This window comes from Camelus bactrianus, chromosome 21 (genome assembly GCF_048773025.1).
Source record: "Camelus bactrianus isolate YW-2024 breed Bactrian camel chromosome 21, ASM4877302v1, whole genome shotgun sequence".
Lineage (NCBI taxonomy): Eukaryota > Metazoa > Chordata > Mammalia > Artiodactyla > Camelidae > Camelus > Camelus bactrianus.
Window position 1 is genome coordinate 1,518,972 of NC_133559.1, and position 12,387 is coordinate 1,531,358.

Below are 12,387 nucleotides of genomic sequence, written 5' to 3' on the forward strand. Positions count from 1 at the left end.
CTCTGCTGTCACAGAGATTACATCTACTACGGTGACGTGTATGCCTTCAACCTGGACACTTTGACGTGGAGCAAGCTGTCCCCGTCCGGCTCTGGGCCCACTCCCCGCTCGGGCTGCCAGATGTCCGTCACCGCCCAGGGCAGCATCGTCGTCTACGGGGGCTACTCAAAGCAGGTGAGACACGGCGTGTGGGAGTGCAGAGGGACTGCTGTCTGTCTGCGGCCATGAAAACTTCCCAGGAAGGCTGCACGTCAGTTTAATGGGAACAGCTCCCTCTGTTGAGTGAGGGACGGACAGAGGTGGTGCTGATCTGCAACTCTGTGAACAGACTGAGGTTGTGCGGCCACATTACGTTCTAACCCACACGCCCCGAATCACACAGCCAGAAGGACAACCGAGGTGAGGAGGTGCCCTCGCCCACCGCACCCTGCCCGGCAGTGCGCGCACGGCCCTGCCGTGCAGCCTGTGCTCAGCCCTTGTCTGGAAAGGAAAATCAGCTTGTTTTCTGCAGCCAGGAGGGCCCTGTGACCCAGGCTGCTGTGGCCGAAGCTGTGCCAAGTGCCCCCCGCCTACTGCTCTGTCACAGCAGGTGCTCCATCGTGAAGCAGACGACGGACAGCAAGATGCTGCGACGCTGGTGCCACTCTATTCAGAGCAGATCCTGGTCCCCAGTCGTTGTGGTTCTGCAGCCACTGGAGCAGCCAGGGGTGCAGGTCCCCTCAGTTCAGGGCCCCCTCACTCCAGGCCTTTGGCATTTGGCACACAGGGAGAAGCTGGCGTGTTTGCATTCACGGGAGATTTACCAGAGTCTCTGCAAGATGTGAGTGTGACTCTGTGGTCGTTTAAGGAGGCATGGCCTTCCCAGGAGCAGCGCTGTGGCTCCTCCCGCACATGTCGCCTCTTGGCCTGTGGCTGCTGGCCGAGCCCTGCAGTGAGCAGATGAGACCCAGCACAGCGTCCAGTGGGGCAGCCTGTCCAAGCGGATCTTAGCTCATGAGGCTCGGCCTCTTGGTGGTTTCTGTGTTCCACAAACGGTCCACCTGGCTTTGAAAAATTACTGCCATTGTCAGCCCAGGGGACCAGCACAGAATCCTGATAGCTTTGTAGAACCAACCGCTTGTGGGCCAGGACGCCGAGGGAGGCTGTGAGCCAGTCGGTAACATCGGCAGGTCAGAGCAAGGGAGGCGGCGCATCTCCCCTGCTCTGGGCACACGTGTGGGCCGAGGAGAGTTCCAGGCACGGGTTAGAGGAGCCCCTCTCTGCGTGCCCACAGGGTGTCTCTAGCGGGCACACCAGTGTTGTCCGTCCTCCCGCCCGCCGTGAAGCAGCACAGTGCGCCCTCACCCACTGCCCGCCAGCTTCTCCACGGGCGACACAGCGGCAGGGCCTCTGCCTCCCTCAGCCCAGCCCTCCCACCGCCCCTGCCGTCCTCACCCAGCGCATTCTCGACGCCCGTGTGCCAGCGCTCTGCCCCCCGCCGGCGCCTGGTCCTGTGCGTCAGTGCCTGTGCAGCTGCCCCGGGAGAGCAGGTTCCTCAGAGCGGCTTCTCCCTCGGGGTCCTTCTCACCTCGTCAGGATCCTGGCCAGGTTGGGCGGCTTCTCCCCACGCCCTGGGGAGAGACTGGCGGGCCCCAGAGAGGGTGAGTCCGGGGCCTCCTGTGGCGGGGGCCGTGCCCACCAGAGCTGTCACCCCCACCTCCCCATCCTGGGACCTGACGGCACCGAAGCCAGGGGCCTGCTCTCCTGACCCTGGAAACGCACTGTCTCCGAGTCTGAGGCCGAGGCAGCGGGAGCTGCGGGTTCAGGCCACGCGTACAAGCCCACGCCGGGCTGCGAGGCGGCGGCGGGGTCCCGCACGCCCTCGGTGGTGATGTGGACAGTTGTGCTGTGGTAGTGCTTGGTGCACGTCTCTCAGACGCCTTTGGAACCCGTCAGCTGTCCAGGACGGAAGTGTGCGTGTGGGGGGAGGAGCTCTTCTCTGCAAGACGCGTGCTGACTCGCTGGCCTGCCGCACCGCCGTCCACTCCTGGAGCTGCCTGAAGGAGGGCCCGTCCCTAGTGAAGGGCCCACACCCTCTCCAGAGCTCCAGCTGGCACGTCCTCAGTGGGAGCGCGACATCTCCAGACGTCCACGCAGATTCTGTTTCTTCTTCTAGTGCGGTTGAGCCCAGTGAAAAGGCTGAGCAGAAAGCCACTGTGATGTGCATTAACAGAAAGGGTTTGGGCCGCAGGTTGTCCTGAAAACGAGAACCGGACACAGCCTGGCGGCCTTCCCGCTGAGGACAGGGAGGTTGGACCAGGGCGGGTCGCACACTTCAGGAGGGAGGTCGTGCTGTCACGGGAGGAGCTCGGCAGCTTGGGGGCGTCTTCGCCGCCCCAGCCTGTGGGCTCTTCCCGCTGCAGCCCTGCAGGGAAGCTGCAGACGCGGGTGGGCAGAGCAGCCTTAGGAAGGGTTCTGGCTCACAGGTCTCGGAGGGACATGTTTAAATGTCAGGGCATGAAAGGACCCCCTTAGCTTGTTGGCTTGGAGGAGAATCATGCTGTTGGCGGATCTGCACCGTGAGGCCGAGGAGGCTGAGTGGTGGGTTGGGCTCAGCTGTGATTTGAGTTTCTGACAGTAAACGGACGGCACTGGAGTCCTTCAGTGTCCTGCCAGCGGGCGAGGCCTCTGGGTGTGAATTTAGTTCCTGAGGGGAGGGTGGGCCTGGGAGTGGCCACTACTTCCTCTGCTGGCCTGCTGGGGAAGGGAGGCCTGTCCAGGCTCCATGCCGGCTGCGCGGTGCAGGGCCCCGGGAGTGCCTGTAGGAAACCTGCACCAGTGGGGCATCAGAGGGCTGCTGGTGCTGATTGGAAGGTTCCCAGCAGCCCAAACGGGCCGCAGCAAGCAGCAGAGTAAGTCAGGTGGCGAAGACTCTAGTCCACGGGATAAGTCAAGTGTCCATGAGTTGTGTGGTCGTCAGCAAGGGACTGAATGAGTCAGATACACTGGGGAGAAGATAGAGCTCTGCAGGGTCCCACGTAGACGTGGGCACTCGTCCTGCAGGAGGTGCTGTGACCTCCAGAGGGGGAGCTGTGCAGACTGACGTTCCTCCAGTGAGGACGGGGCGAAGGTGGGGGTGAGGGGGCAGCGACTTGAATGTGGAGAAACCTGGTGACGCCTCAGCCAGGTGATGCAGGGGAGCCTCCGCAGTGCCGGGTTACGGGGACCATGCCCACCCTGTGGGTGCCGTGGGAGGGGTGCTTCCTCTGGGACCCACGGCCTGGTCCAGGCATGAGAGAGACCTCGGCCTGGGCCCAGGAGAGGGCTTCGACAGAGTGCCTGCCCAGCGCGTCCCAACGCCCAGGCTGTCAGAACAAGGCCAGTCTGAGCCACCAGCACAGCCCGGGGAGCCCGGGGGTCTGTGCCAACCCGCTGCGGCGCGGGTCCTGGGAGAGCAGGGGGCTGCGGAGGCGGGGGTTTGCTGCTGACCGTGACAGCCGTGCCACGTTGACGAGAGGTGTCAGCGGTGAGGGGAAGCCGGGGCAGGGTGCGTGGCACCGTCTTCTCATTTTTTTGTGAATGTAAAATGGATCTGAAATTAAAAGCAATGGGACCCACGAAGGCCGAGGACACAGGAATGGAAGTTGCTGAGATGGGCCACCCAGGCCGGCCGTGTGCCGCGTCGCTGTCTGGATGCTTCTTACGTGGGGGTGGGTGCAGCGTAGGACTCGGGGTGCTGCTTGAGAGAACAGTATCTGGGCCGCTGGGCATCATGAAGCTCGTTTGCAGCTGGAGAGCTGAGTTTAAGCAGGCTGTGTTCTCAGAGCTTGGGAAGGCTTTTCAGTGGTGGTGCTGGCTCCTGCACAGGGTGTCTGGGTGACCCTTGCACAGAAGCCGGGAGCCCACTCTTCAGAAGGTGATGGGGGTTTGAGGGCGCATGGGCACAGGAGGTGGAGGGTGGCTGTGTGGTGATGATGTGGGAGGTCCCTGCGGGGGTCACACGGGAGCCACGGGAAGCTCTGAGAGACCCTGCAGTATTCCTATTCCGTGGTCTGTAGGATCTTGGGGTTAAAACTGTGAACTCGACCCTTTCTTCTTAAGTCACAGCAAGGTCTGTTACAGCTGTTCATGACCTGTCATCTTCCAGCTTTTCTTCAAGGTTGAGTCGCCTCCACGGGAAACGAGACCACAGGCTTGTGGGGCTGTGCATGGCGTGGCGCGGTGGTTCTCACGGCCCCCTTTTCCTTCTGCAGAGAGTCAGGAAAGACGTGGACAGAGGCATCCAGCACTCCGACATGTTCTTGCTGAAGTCTGAGGAAGGAAGAGAAGGTACTTGGCCGCCCAGAGGACGGGCCACACGGGTGGTGTGCAGGTGCCCACAGAAGGTGGTGGAGGAGGGACATGGGGCTGAGGGAGCCCCCGCATGGTGCCCCCTCGCCCTTGGGCAAGCCAGGCGGATGCTCCACACGTAGCCCCCTGTGTCCACCTGTGCGCACAGCAGGTGTGCTGAGGGGTGTCCCCTCTGGGGTGTTGGGGACATGCTGAGCTGTAACCAGGAGTAGTGTTGGTCCGTCCACCACTCCTTCCACAGGGGTGGTAGCCGCTGCGTCTCTGTCATCCCCTGTTCGGTCTTGCTCCAGAGGACGTGTCCCACGTGAGGACGTAGACTCTCGGGATGCTTGTGATGGGACTGAAATGCCCAGTGTCCTCTTTTTAAAGCTCTAGTAGCAGGGCGGTTATGCATGTGGCAGGACGACAGGCCTGGACGGTGGGGCTCGGCGCTGCCCCAAGGCCCCTGTGAGGCCTGTCTCCATAAAGTGGGAGGAGCCTGTCCTCATCCCTGGGCGAGGTGCTTCTCAGCCCCAGCCACTGCGTTGAGGTGGCTGATGAGGACATGGGAGCCAAGGTTTGGAGCCCCGTTTACGCCTCAGCAGACTTGAACTTGAAAGCGACTGTATTCTAGGCAGTGGGGCCCCAGCCCTTGTGCTCAGCCCTGGGTCAGGCCCTCGGCCCCCAAGGAGGAAGGAGAACGCGGTGCGTCTTGACCGCACCCGGCCTGGCGGGGCAGGCGAGCCCACCCTGACCACACGCACAGCACCTGACCTTTATTATTTTGTTCTTTTTTCTTCTTTAAACGTGAAAATGCTGGTTGTCACGAGTGATCTTGTGGCCTGTGAACGTGTGCACCTGGGGTCCTTTGTTGGTGGTGGTGGGGGGTGGGCATGGTGGGTGCTGAGCTGTGGAGCAGCAAACACGGGTGCAGCATCCAGGGGTTCCCCATGCCCTCACTCCTCTCCTCCGACAGGCAGGTGGGCGTGGACTCGGATTAACCCTTCTGGAGCCAAGCCCACCCCAAGGTCCGGCTTTTCTGTGGCGGTGGCCCCAAACCACCAGACGCTACTCTTCGGAGGGGTGTGTGACAAGGAGGAGGAGGAGATCCTGGAGGGCGACTTCCTCAATGACCTGCACTTCTACGACCCTGCCAGGAACCGCTGGTTTGCAGGGCAGCTGAAGGTAGGGTGTGGGCTGGCCCCATGTCACGTCTGTCAGTGGCGCCCAGGGTCTGCCTGGTCCCTCTGGGCAGCTCTGAGGAGCTGTCACCATAAGCGGGGACAGCGACATCTCTGCGTCTGCTGCAAGCACCAGCCCGAGAGATGTAGCACAGTGTCTGCTGTCCTGGGTCCCAGGGGCTTCAGGCCTTGAAGGGTGCGTTGGATCAGAGGCCTCAGGAGCAGGGCCCCATGGCCAGAGGAGGACGTCCACGTATCGTGGTGATGCTGCTGTGCCTCGGCACCTGCGTGGGGAGTCAGGCAGGCCGAGGGCTTGCGTCTGCTGCTCGTTCCTCTGAGAGTCACAGCAGGCAGGGGCGGCGTGGTCCCTAGGGTTAGTCCCAGCTGGTGGGCCGGGGGTCCTCTGACTGTTGGGTCCAGAATCACAGCACGTGGGGGCAGCGTCGACCCTGGGGAGTCCCAGCTGGTGGACCGGGGGTCCTCTGACTGTTGGGTCCAGGATCACAGCACGTGGGGGCAGCGTCGTCCCTGGGGAGTCCCAGCTGGTGGACCGGGGGTCCTCTGACTGTTGGGCCACAGTCATAGCAGGTGGGTGCAGTGTAGTCCCTGATGTGCGTCCCAGCAGGTGGACCGGGGGTCCCTTACTGTGGGATCTGGGTCATTGTAGTCAGGGGCAGTGTGGTTCTGTGGGTGAGTCCCAGTAGGTAGACGTGGGTCCTCTGGCTGTTGGGCCAGGGTCACAGCAGGTGGGGGCAACATGGTCCCCAGGGTGATTCCCAGCAGGTGACCTGGGGTCCTCTGACCGTTGCCCCAGCAGCGTTGGTGGTTCGTGCCGACCCTGCTCCTAGTTCACATGCTGGCATCCGAGAGCGCTGAGGACGCGGCTGCTCACCACTGTGCTCCTGAAAGTGGCTGCCTTGCTGTTTATCAACAGGGACCCAGGTCGGAGAAGCGAAGGCGCAGGCAGGGCAAAAAAGCAGAGCCCAGAGGTACTGACAAGCAGGAAGTGGAGCACACCAGCACCCAGGAGCCCCTGGAAGTGATCCGAGAGGTGGTCGCAGAGGACGGGACCGTGGTCACCATTAAACAGGTGCTAGCTGCCCCGGGCTTGGCAGGACGGCCAGAGTCGGACGTCGAGGACAGCCCCGAGGAAGCCGGTGTCCCGCCAGTGGAGCCCAGCCCCCGCTCCAATGCCATGCTGGCCGTGAAGCATGGGCGGCTCTACCTCTACGGGGGCATGTTTGAGGCCGGTGACCGCCAGGTCACCCTCAGTGACTTGTACTGCCTGGACCTCCATAAGATGGAGGAATGGACAGTCTTGGTGGAGATGGATCCAGGTGAGAGGGCAGGCACCGCGGGTTGCCGTGGGAGCCCCGACTTGTCCGCCCAGCGCCCTGAGCCTCTGTGGGCGCTGTGGCTCCCGCCCCTGTGCCCTCAGTAAGGGCAGGCCCTGTCGCCGGCCACGTTGGTGCAAAGCAGACAGATGTGTGCATTCCTCCCGGGGTGCGCCTGGGGCCAGACCAGGTGGCCGACCCTCGGCCCCGCTGCACAGCTGTGCTGGACCCGTTGCTGCTCAGCTCTTAGGTCTGAGACAGTTCGGGGTGTGGCTCTAGGTGGCTGTCTTGTAGCACAGCTCCTCAGCCTCCCAGCTCCGCCTGGAGACGCAGGGAAGGCACGTTTTCCTCGTGCTCCAGATGCGCACATCTGGTGTTTAGGCAGAAGGTGGCGCCCTCGGGCGGCCGCCGCCCCTCTGTAGTACCCCCGGCACCAGCCACGTGGACACTCTGGTTTTCACTTTTGCTTTAAAGAGACCCAGGAGTGGCTGGAGGAGACGGACTCAGAGGAGGACAGCGACGAGGCCGAGGGTGCCGAGGGCGGCAGGGAGGACGACGAGGACGAGGACGAGGACAGCAGCGATGAGAGCGGGGGTGAGTGTGCCGCCCCGGGCGTCTCCATCCACTGTGGTCAGGGGCTGGGGCCCAGTCTCCCCAGCGCTTACAGCCCAGGTCACTTCTCTGCCATTAAGTGCTCATTTTTATGGATAATGAGAGATTTTAAAGTTTTACTAAGGTTTTGTTAAAATTTGACTTTGCTTTGTAGATGTGCTCTTGAGGCAAGCTAAGGTTTTCGGGTTTTAGCCATTTCTGGAGTGCGTCTGGGCGGCTTGCTGATCCAGCAGGCTGTGGTTTGCTTGTGAAGTGGGCCAAGGCCTGGGATGCCCTGTGTAAGTCCGCGTGCTCACTGCCTGCTCCCTCCTCGGCTGAACGTGTGTTTCTCATTCTTTCCTTCCCCGTGAAAGCGCTGCACCCCTCGGCGAGGCCTGGCGAGCCGTTCGCAGACTGCCTGCCTGCCCGGGACCGAGCGGCACTGGCTGAAGCCGGCCCAGGACGGCGCCGGGCCCAGCGCCCAGGAGAGGAGGATGCTGAGAGCCGCCCAGGCCACGGCCAAGGCTTTCTTTGATGACTCGGCGTGAGCGGCACACTGGCCGGAAGCTCGACTGAGGGCGGTGCGGTTTCTTGCCCTCGGCTCGCCGGTTGTGGACTGGGCACGAGGCTGCTGCTGCGAAGGTGGTCTTCTTTACAGTCTCCGGGCACCGGTGCTTCTGGCAGGGAGGCCCGGGGCATGGCCGAGCTGAGGGTGAGGCCACCCCTACGACAGGCGACACCTTGACCCTGAAGTGGAATGTTGAGCTTGGTGGGGAGCTATCCTCTGCCAGACGGGGAGATAAAATTTCTCCTTGACCAACCCAGAGGTCCTTTCTTTGGTTTTTAAAATTTATCAGTAGCTGCCCATCGAGTCCTGTCCGCATTTTGCTGGTTGTCTATAAAATAAAGCACTTGTTGGCGGGCCGGGCTGCCTGCTCTGGCCCGCGGCTGTGCCTGGGGTCTCTTGGTGTCTCGTGGGACTGCTCCTCGTCTCCTAGGGGGGAGGTGATGGAGCCACGCTCTGCTCCTTTCCCCTCGGGCTCCAGGTTGTCATTGCCAAGTGACAGCAGAGGACGGAGCTGGATCCCCCGGGGTGTTGCCGTCCAGCCCATGCTTGAGGGAGGGGGCCCAGCACAGGGGAGTCTGGGTCTGCGGTGTGTCAGCGTGCTGACCGGTGCTGCCCCGGGGCTCAGGGCAGGAGACCGGGTTCTTCTGTGGAACTGGGTCATACGTTGGACTTGGAATTTGCACTGGGTGCTCCCTGTGTTGGTGGAGCCGGAACAGCAGGGCGACAGCTGGTTCAGGGTCAGCAAGGGTGAGCCCCCGCCACACCGCTCCTCTCACTGGCCCGCCACCCGGCCCCGCCACCCCTGCGGACAGCACACAGGAGCTCCTTGGGGCTCTGCGGGGATCAGTGGGTAGTCCTGCGCTCTCCCCGCTTGGCAGGAGCAGCTGAACCAGCGGTCTGGGTCAGGCTGTCGGGTCACCCGCAGGGCTGGCGTGAGGAAGTGGGTTTCTGGGGCTGGACTGAAGTGAGCAGAAGTCCCGGGAGCCACCTGTTGAGCCTGGAAACCCTCGTTGTTTGTGGAGCTGTCTCTGCGTGTTTTCAGCAGGTGACGGTGGTGCTTACTGCACGTGACATCTGGCTTTTGTACCAAGTTGGGACAGGCAGGAAGTCAGTGCTTGGTGACAACAGAAACGCACTGAGGGACCAGACGCTGGCGGGGCTGCTTCGGTGTCCACTCCTGGCAGAGGTCACCCTCCAGAGACGTCGCTCGGGGCCTGCAGGTGACGTGGGTGAGACGCACCTTAGTTGGGATGAGCGTGTGACAGCGTTGGACAGAGGCTCTGATCCGAGGAGCGTGGCCGGGGTGGGGGCAGCAGCTCCCTCCCTGGAGGGAAAGCCATCCCTCCGCCGTCCGCCGCTTAGCTCTGTGGGCACCGGAGGAGCCCTGCTAACTGCTGCTTTCCCGGGTGCCTCCGGCCAGAAGGCGTGGCTGTGTGGGGTGTTGGGCCAGAGCACCCTCCAGTGCAGGTCACAGTCACCTGCATTCCTGTGGCAAGAGTTTCATTTGAGGCCGGGCCAGGTCGCTGGGTTGTGACCGCGGGGTCCAGTGGGAAGCTCAGGCACTGACCGGCGTGGCCGGGATCGAGGCAGCCTGGACTCTGGCTGGCCAGGCCATTCTCCTCATCTGAGAGCCCCCGCCCCCAGTCTGAGCCACCATGGGGCTGAGGAGCCGTGTGGACGCAGCCAGCCGCCGGGCCCGGTCACCAGTGCCGTGGAGGAGCAGAGCTGGGGCTGCTGCTGTTCTCGAACCAGGCCCCGGGCGGCGGTGCAGCCCAGGACTCTGGGGCTGGAGAGGTAGGCTCCTCCCAGCTTTAGCTGGGTGCGAGCTGGGGAGTTCTCGTCTGTGGAGCTGGGCCTGGAAACACCATAGCATGTCAGGGGTGGGGGATTCTGATGTCGGAGAAGCTCCAGTAGGAAAGAGAATAACCACCTGTGGGAAATACAGACGTTGAAGTTTAAGAAAATCAAAACAGGTTTGAAACCACGATGCTATGAGGTTCCGCGGGCAGAGCCTGTCTTTGAAAGTCATCTCTTTGTCCTCCATTTGCGGGCAAAGGGGGACAAGCGCCAGGCGGGCCCCGAGACGATGGCCTGTCTGCTCACACAGGAAGTGCTGGCACGGGGAGCGGGGCACATTGCAGACTCGTGCTCCTGGAGCTTTCCTGCTCAGGAGACCCTCTAAATAGGACAGAAGGGCACACTGTCAGATAACTTGGTTCCATAAGAAGGAATTTACATGTGTTCATCTCAAAGTTGGGCAGTAGGAGGAGTTTGCAGCAAAGACACTGATTTATAAGGAGGTGACGCAGGTTACAAACGATGATGTTTTATTATTAAAAGGAGCAAGATTTTTTTTCAGTCTCAACAGCCTGCCTCCTTTGCTTTCAGATAGTGAAATATACAGTAATGGTGTGATTTAAACAGTTATATTCATCAGAGAAAACCATTTTATTTTCCAAGCTGTTTTTCCAGCTAAAAGAAAAGGAAAAAAAGGCCACTTCAGCTGCTTCATCATAGGAAAAACCAGACACAGCTGCCACTGCCTTTTGTTGTTGTACAAGACGATCGGCTGTGGCAACAGACGGTTTGCATGCACCAGGACGAGGATGCAGAAGAGGACATGAAGGTTGAGAGCGACGTGTCAGAGTCCACAGGAGGCTCCGACGTCAGGCTGAGGGCTCCGCCAAACGGTAAGGGCCGTGTTGGTTTTACTTCAGTCCAGCTTCGTCAGGTGGCGTCTCTTTGGAGGTGATGGGTGGGGCCCACGAGCAGGCGCCGGCTGGAGGGTGTGGTCGGGTTCGCTCAGTGTGCAGGGGGCTCGAGATGCGCGGTCGGGCCCGTGGGCTCACATGGAAGCATCGTGTGACACCACCACCGTGCAGCCGGCCACGCTGCTCTCAATAGGGTGGGGCTCACCTGGGACCCGAGGGATGGCGCTGCTGCTGGTTCAGGGTACTTGTGCGTCTTTACAGAATGATCAAAACCCAAACTAAAAAGCACCAAACAAACGCTTTATTTCATTCACTCTCCCAAATACTCACCTGCTTCGAGTCCATGCCATCTTGGCCTTGGTATCTGACCGTCTCCGCTGGACTCTTGGTGACGTCCTTCAGGTTGTGCTTGGGGTGGCTGTGCAGTGGGACCCTTGAGGGTGAAAGGAGGCTGGCCGTCAGGCGTTGGCCGGGACGAGGGGTGGCCCTGCTGTGTGCCTACACCCTGCGCGCCGCACCTGGGCCCCGGGGCCCCTGTGCCGCTGGGACCAACCTGTGCTCTTCCTGCCTCCCCGGGGGACCTTGGGGTCATGCACGTAGGGAAGCTCACTGTCCCGCAGTGTCGTTAGTCACGCCCCATGCCGAGGACTTGCAGCAGAGAGAGAGGAGCCATGGTTGTGGGAGGCGAGTCAGAAGGCCTGCATCTCCCCCCACCCCGCCGGGTGCTCTCAGCCTTGGGCTTCGCGTGGCTGTGGCTGCACCAAACTCTCCCTGTGGTCAGTGCCGGGTCTGTTGTTTTGGTTCATGTGCTGCATACGTTATGCAGTTCCTCTCCAGCTCTTTCCTGGTACAGCTGGGGGTGCAGCCTCCTAGCCGGGGAGGGAGCAGTGGGCAGTGGCCTCTCCCCTCTCCCCGCCCCCCGCCCCCAGTAGCTCAGGTAGCTTAGTGTCTCCGCTTCCAGTTTCACATCTAGAGCCTGGAAGCAGCTGTCAGGAGAGAATGACTCTCACGAGGTTGCTCTGGGATTAATTAAAACTTGGCAGCCCTCAGCACCACTGGGGCTGCCTGACGACACCTGCTCCTCCCGACAGCGCCGGGTGTCCTTGTCTAGCTCAGCACACTTGTGTCCACCAGGAACTTGCGTGGCGGAAGCGGGTCAGCCAACCTGGCCCCCGAGGGAGCTCGTGGCACGCCTGTCCTGGAAACCCAGGGCTCTGGGCGGGTGGGGCAGGCCGGCCGGGCGGAGCGGAAGCCTCCAGCAGTCCTGCAGGGCAGCCTAGTCTTTAATCAGAGTCTGGAAACCAATTGAAAATGAGCTTCTGGAGCCCGAGCCCCAGCCCCAGCACGGGCAGTCACGGTGGAGCCTTCTCAGATTTACCAGGTGCAGGGACGCGGCAGAGGGTGGGTGTCGATCTGGTTTGCGGTTTTTATGGGCAGCCTGACAAGTGAGGGGACACTGGCCAGCCCTGAAGCCGCTGCTCTTGTCAGGGATACGGTCACACACCTCCTGGTGTGACCTGTGTGTGTCGTGCAGCTACTGGGAGGTACAACGTGTCTCTAACGCTTACAGAGCTGTAGCCAGAATTACAAGACCCACCCCAGCACGGACGGACGGACGGACGACTCAGAGCTGCGAGGAGCAGGCAGGTTTATTTGGTTCACTCCAGGGCTGGCAACCACTCGGTAGTAGAAAA

At 61.6% G+C, this 12,387-nt stretch overlaps 1 protein-coding gene across 12 annotated transcripts in view; it reads left to right on the top strand.

Annotated features, from left to right (window-relative positions):
• KLHDC4 (kelch domain containing 4) overlaps nt 1-12,387 on the top strand; it is a 46,538-nt gene that overhangs the window by 26,909 nt on the left and 7,242 nt on the right. For 9 of the 12 annotated variants that reach the window (XM_045505203.2, XM_010968187.3, XM_074349282.1 and 6 more), the window contains 6 exons: nt 15-174; nt 4,233-4,308; nt 5,285-5,493; nt 6,424-6,826; nt 7,298-7,417; nt 7,789-12,336. In XM_045505203.2, the coding sequence (XP_045361159.2) occupies nt 15-174; nt 4,233-4,308; nt 5,285-5,493; nt 6,424-6,826; nt 7,298-7,417; nt 7,789-7,949 (1,129 nt within the window). In that variant the 3' untranslated portion in view covers nt 7,950-12,336. The remainder of the gene's footprint in view (nt 1-14; nt 175-4,232; nt 4,309-5,284; nt 5,494-6,423; nt 6,827-7,297; nt 7,418-7,788; nt 12,337-12,387) is intronic. The other 3 variants (XM_074349279.1, XM_074349280.1, XM_074349281.1) reach the window with 3 other exon arrangements.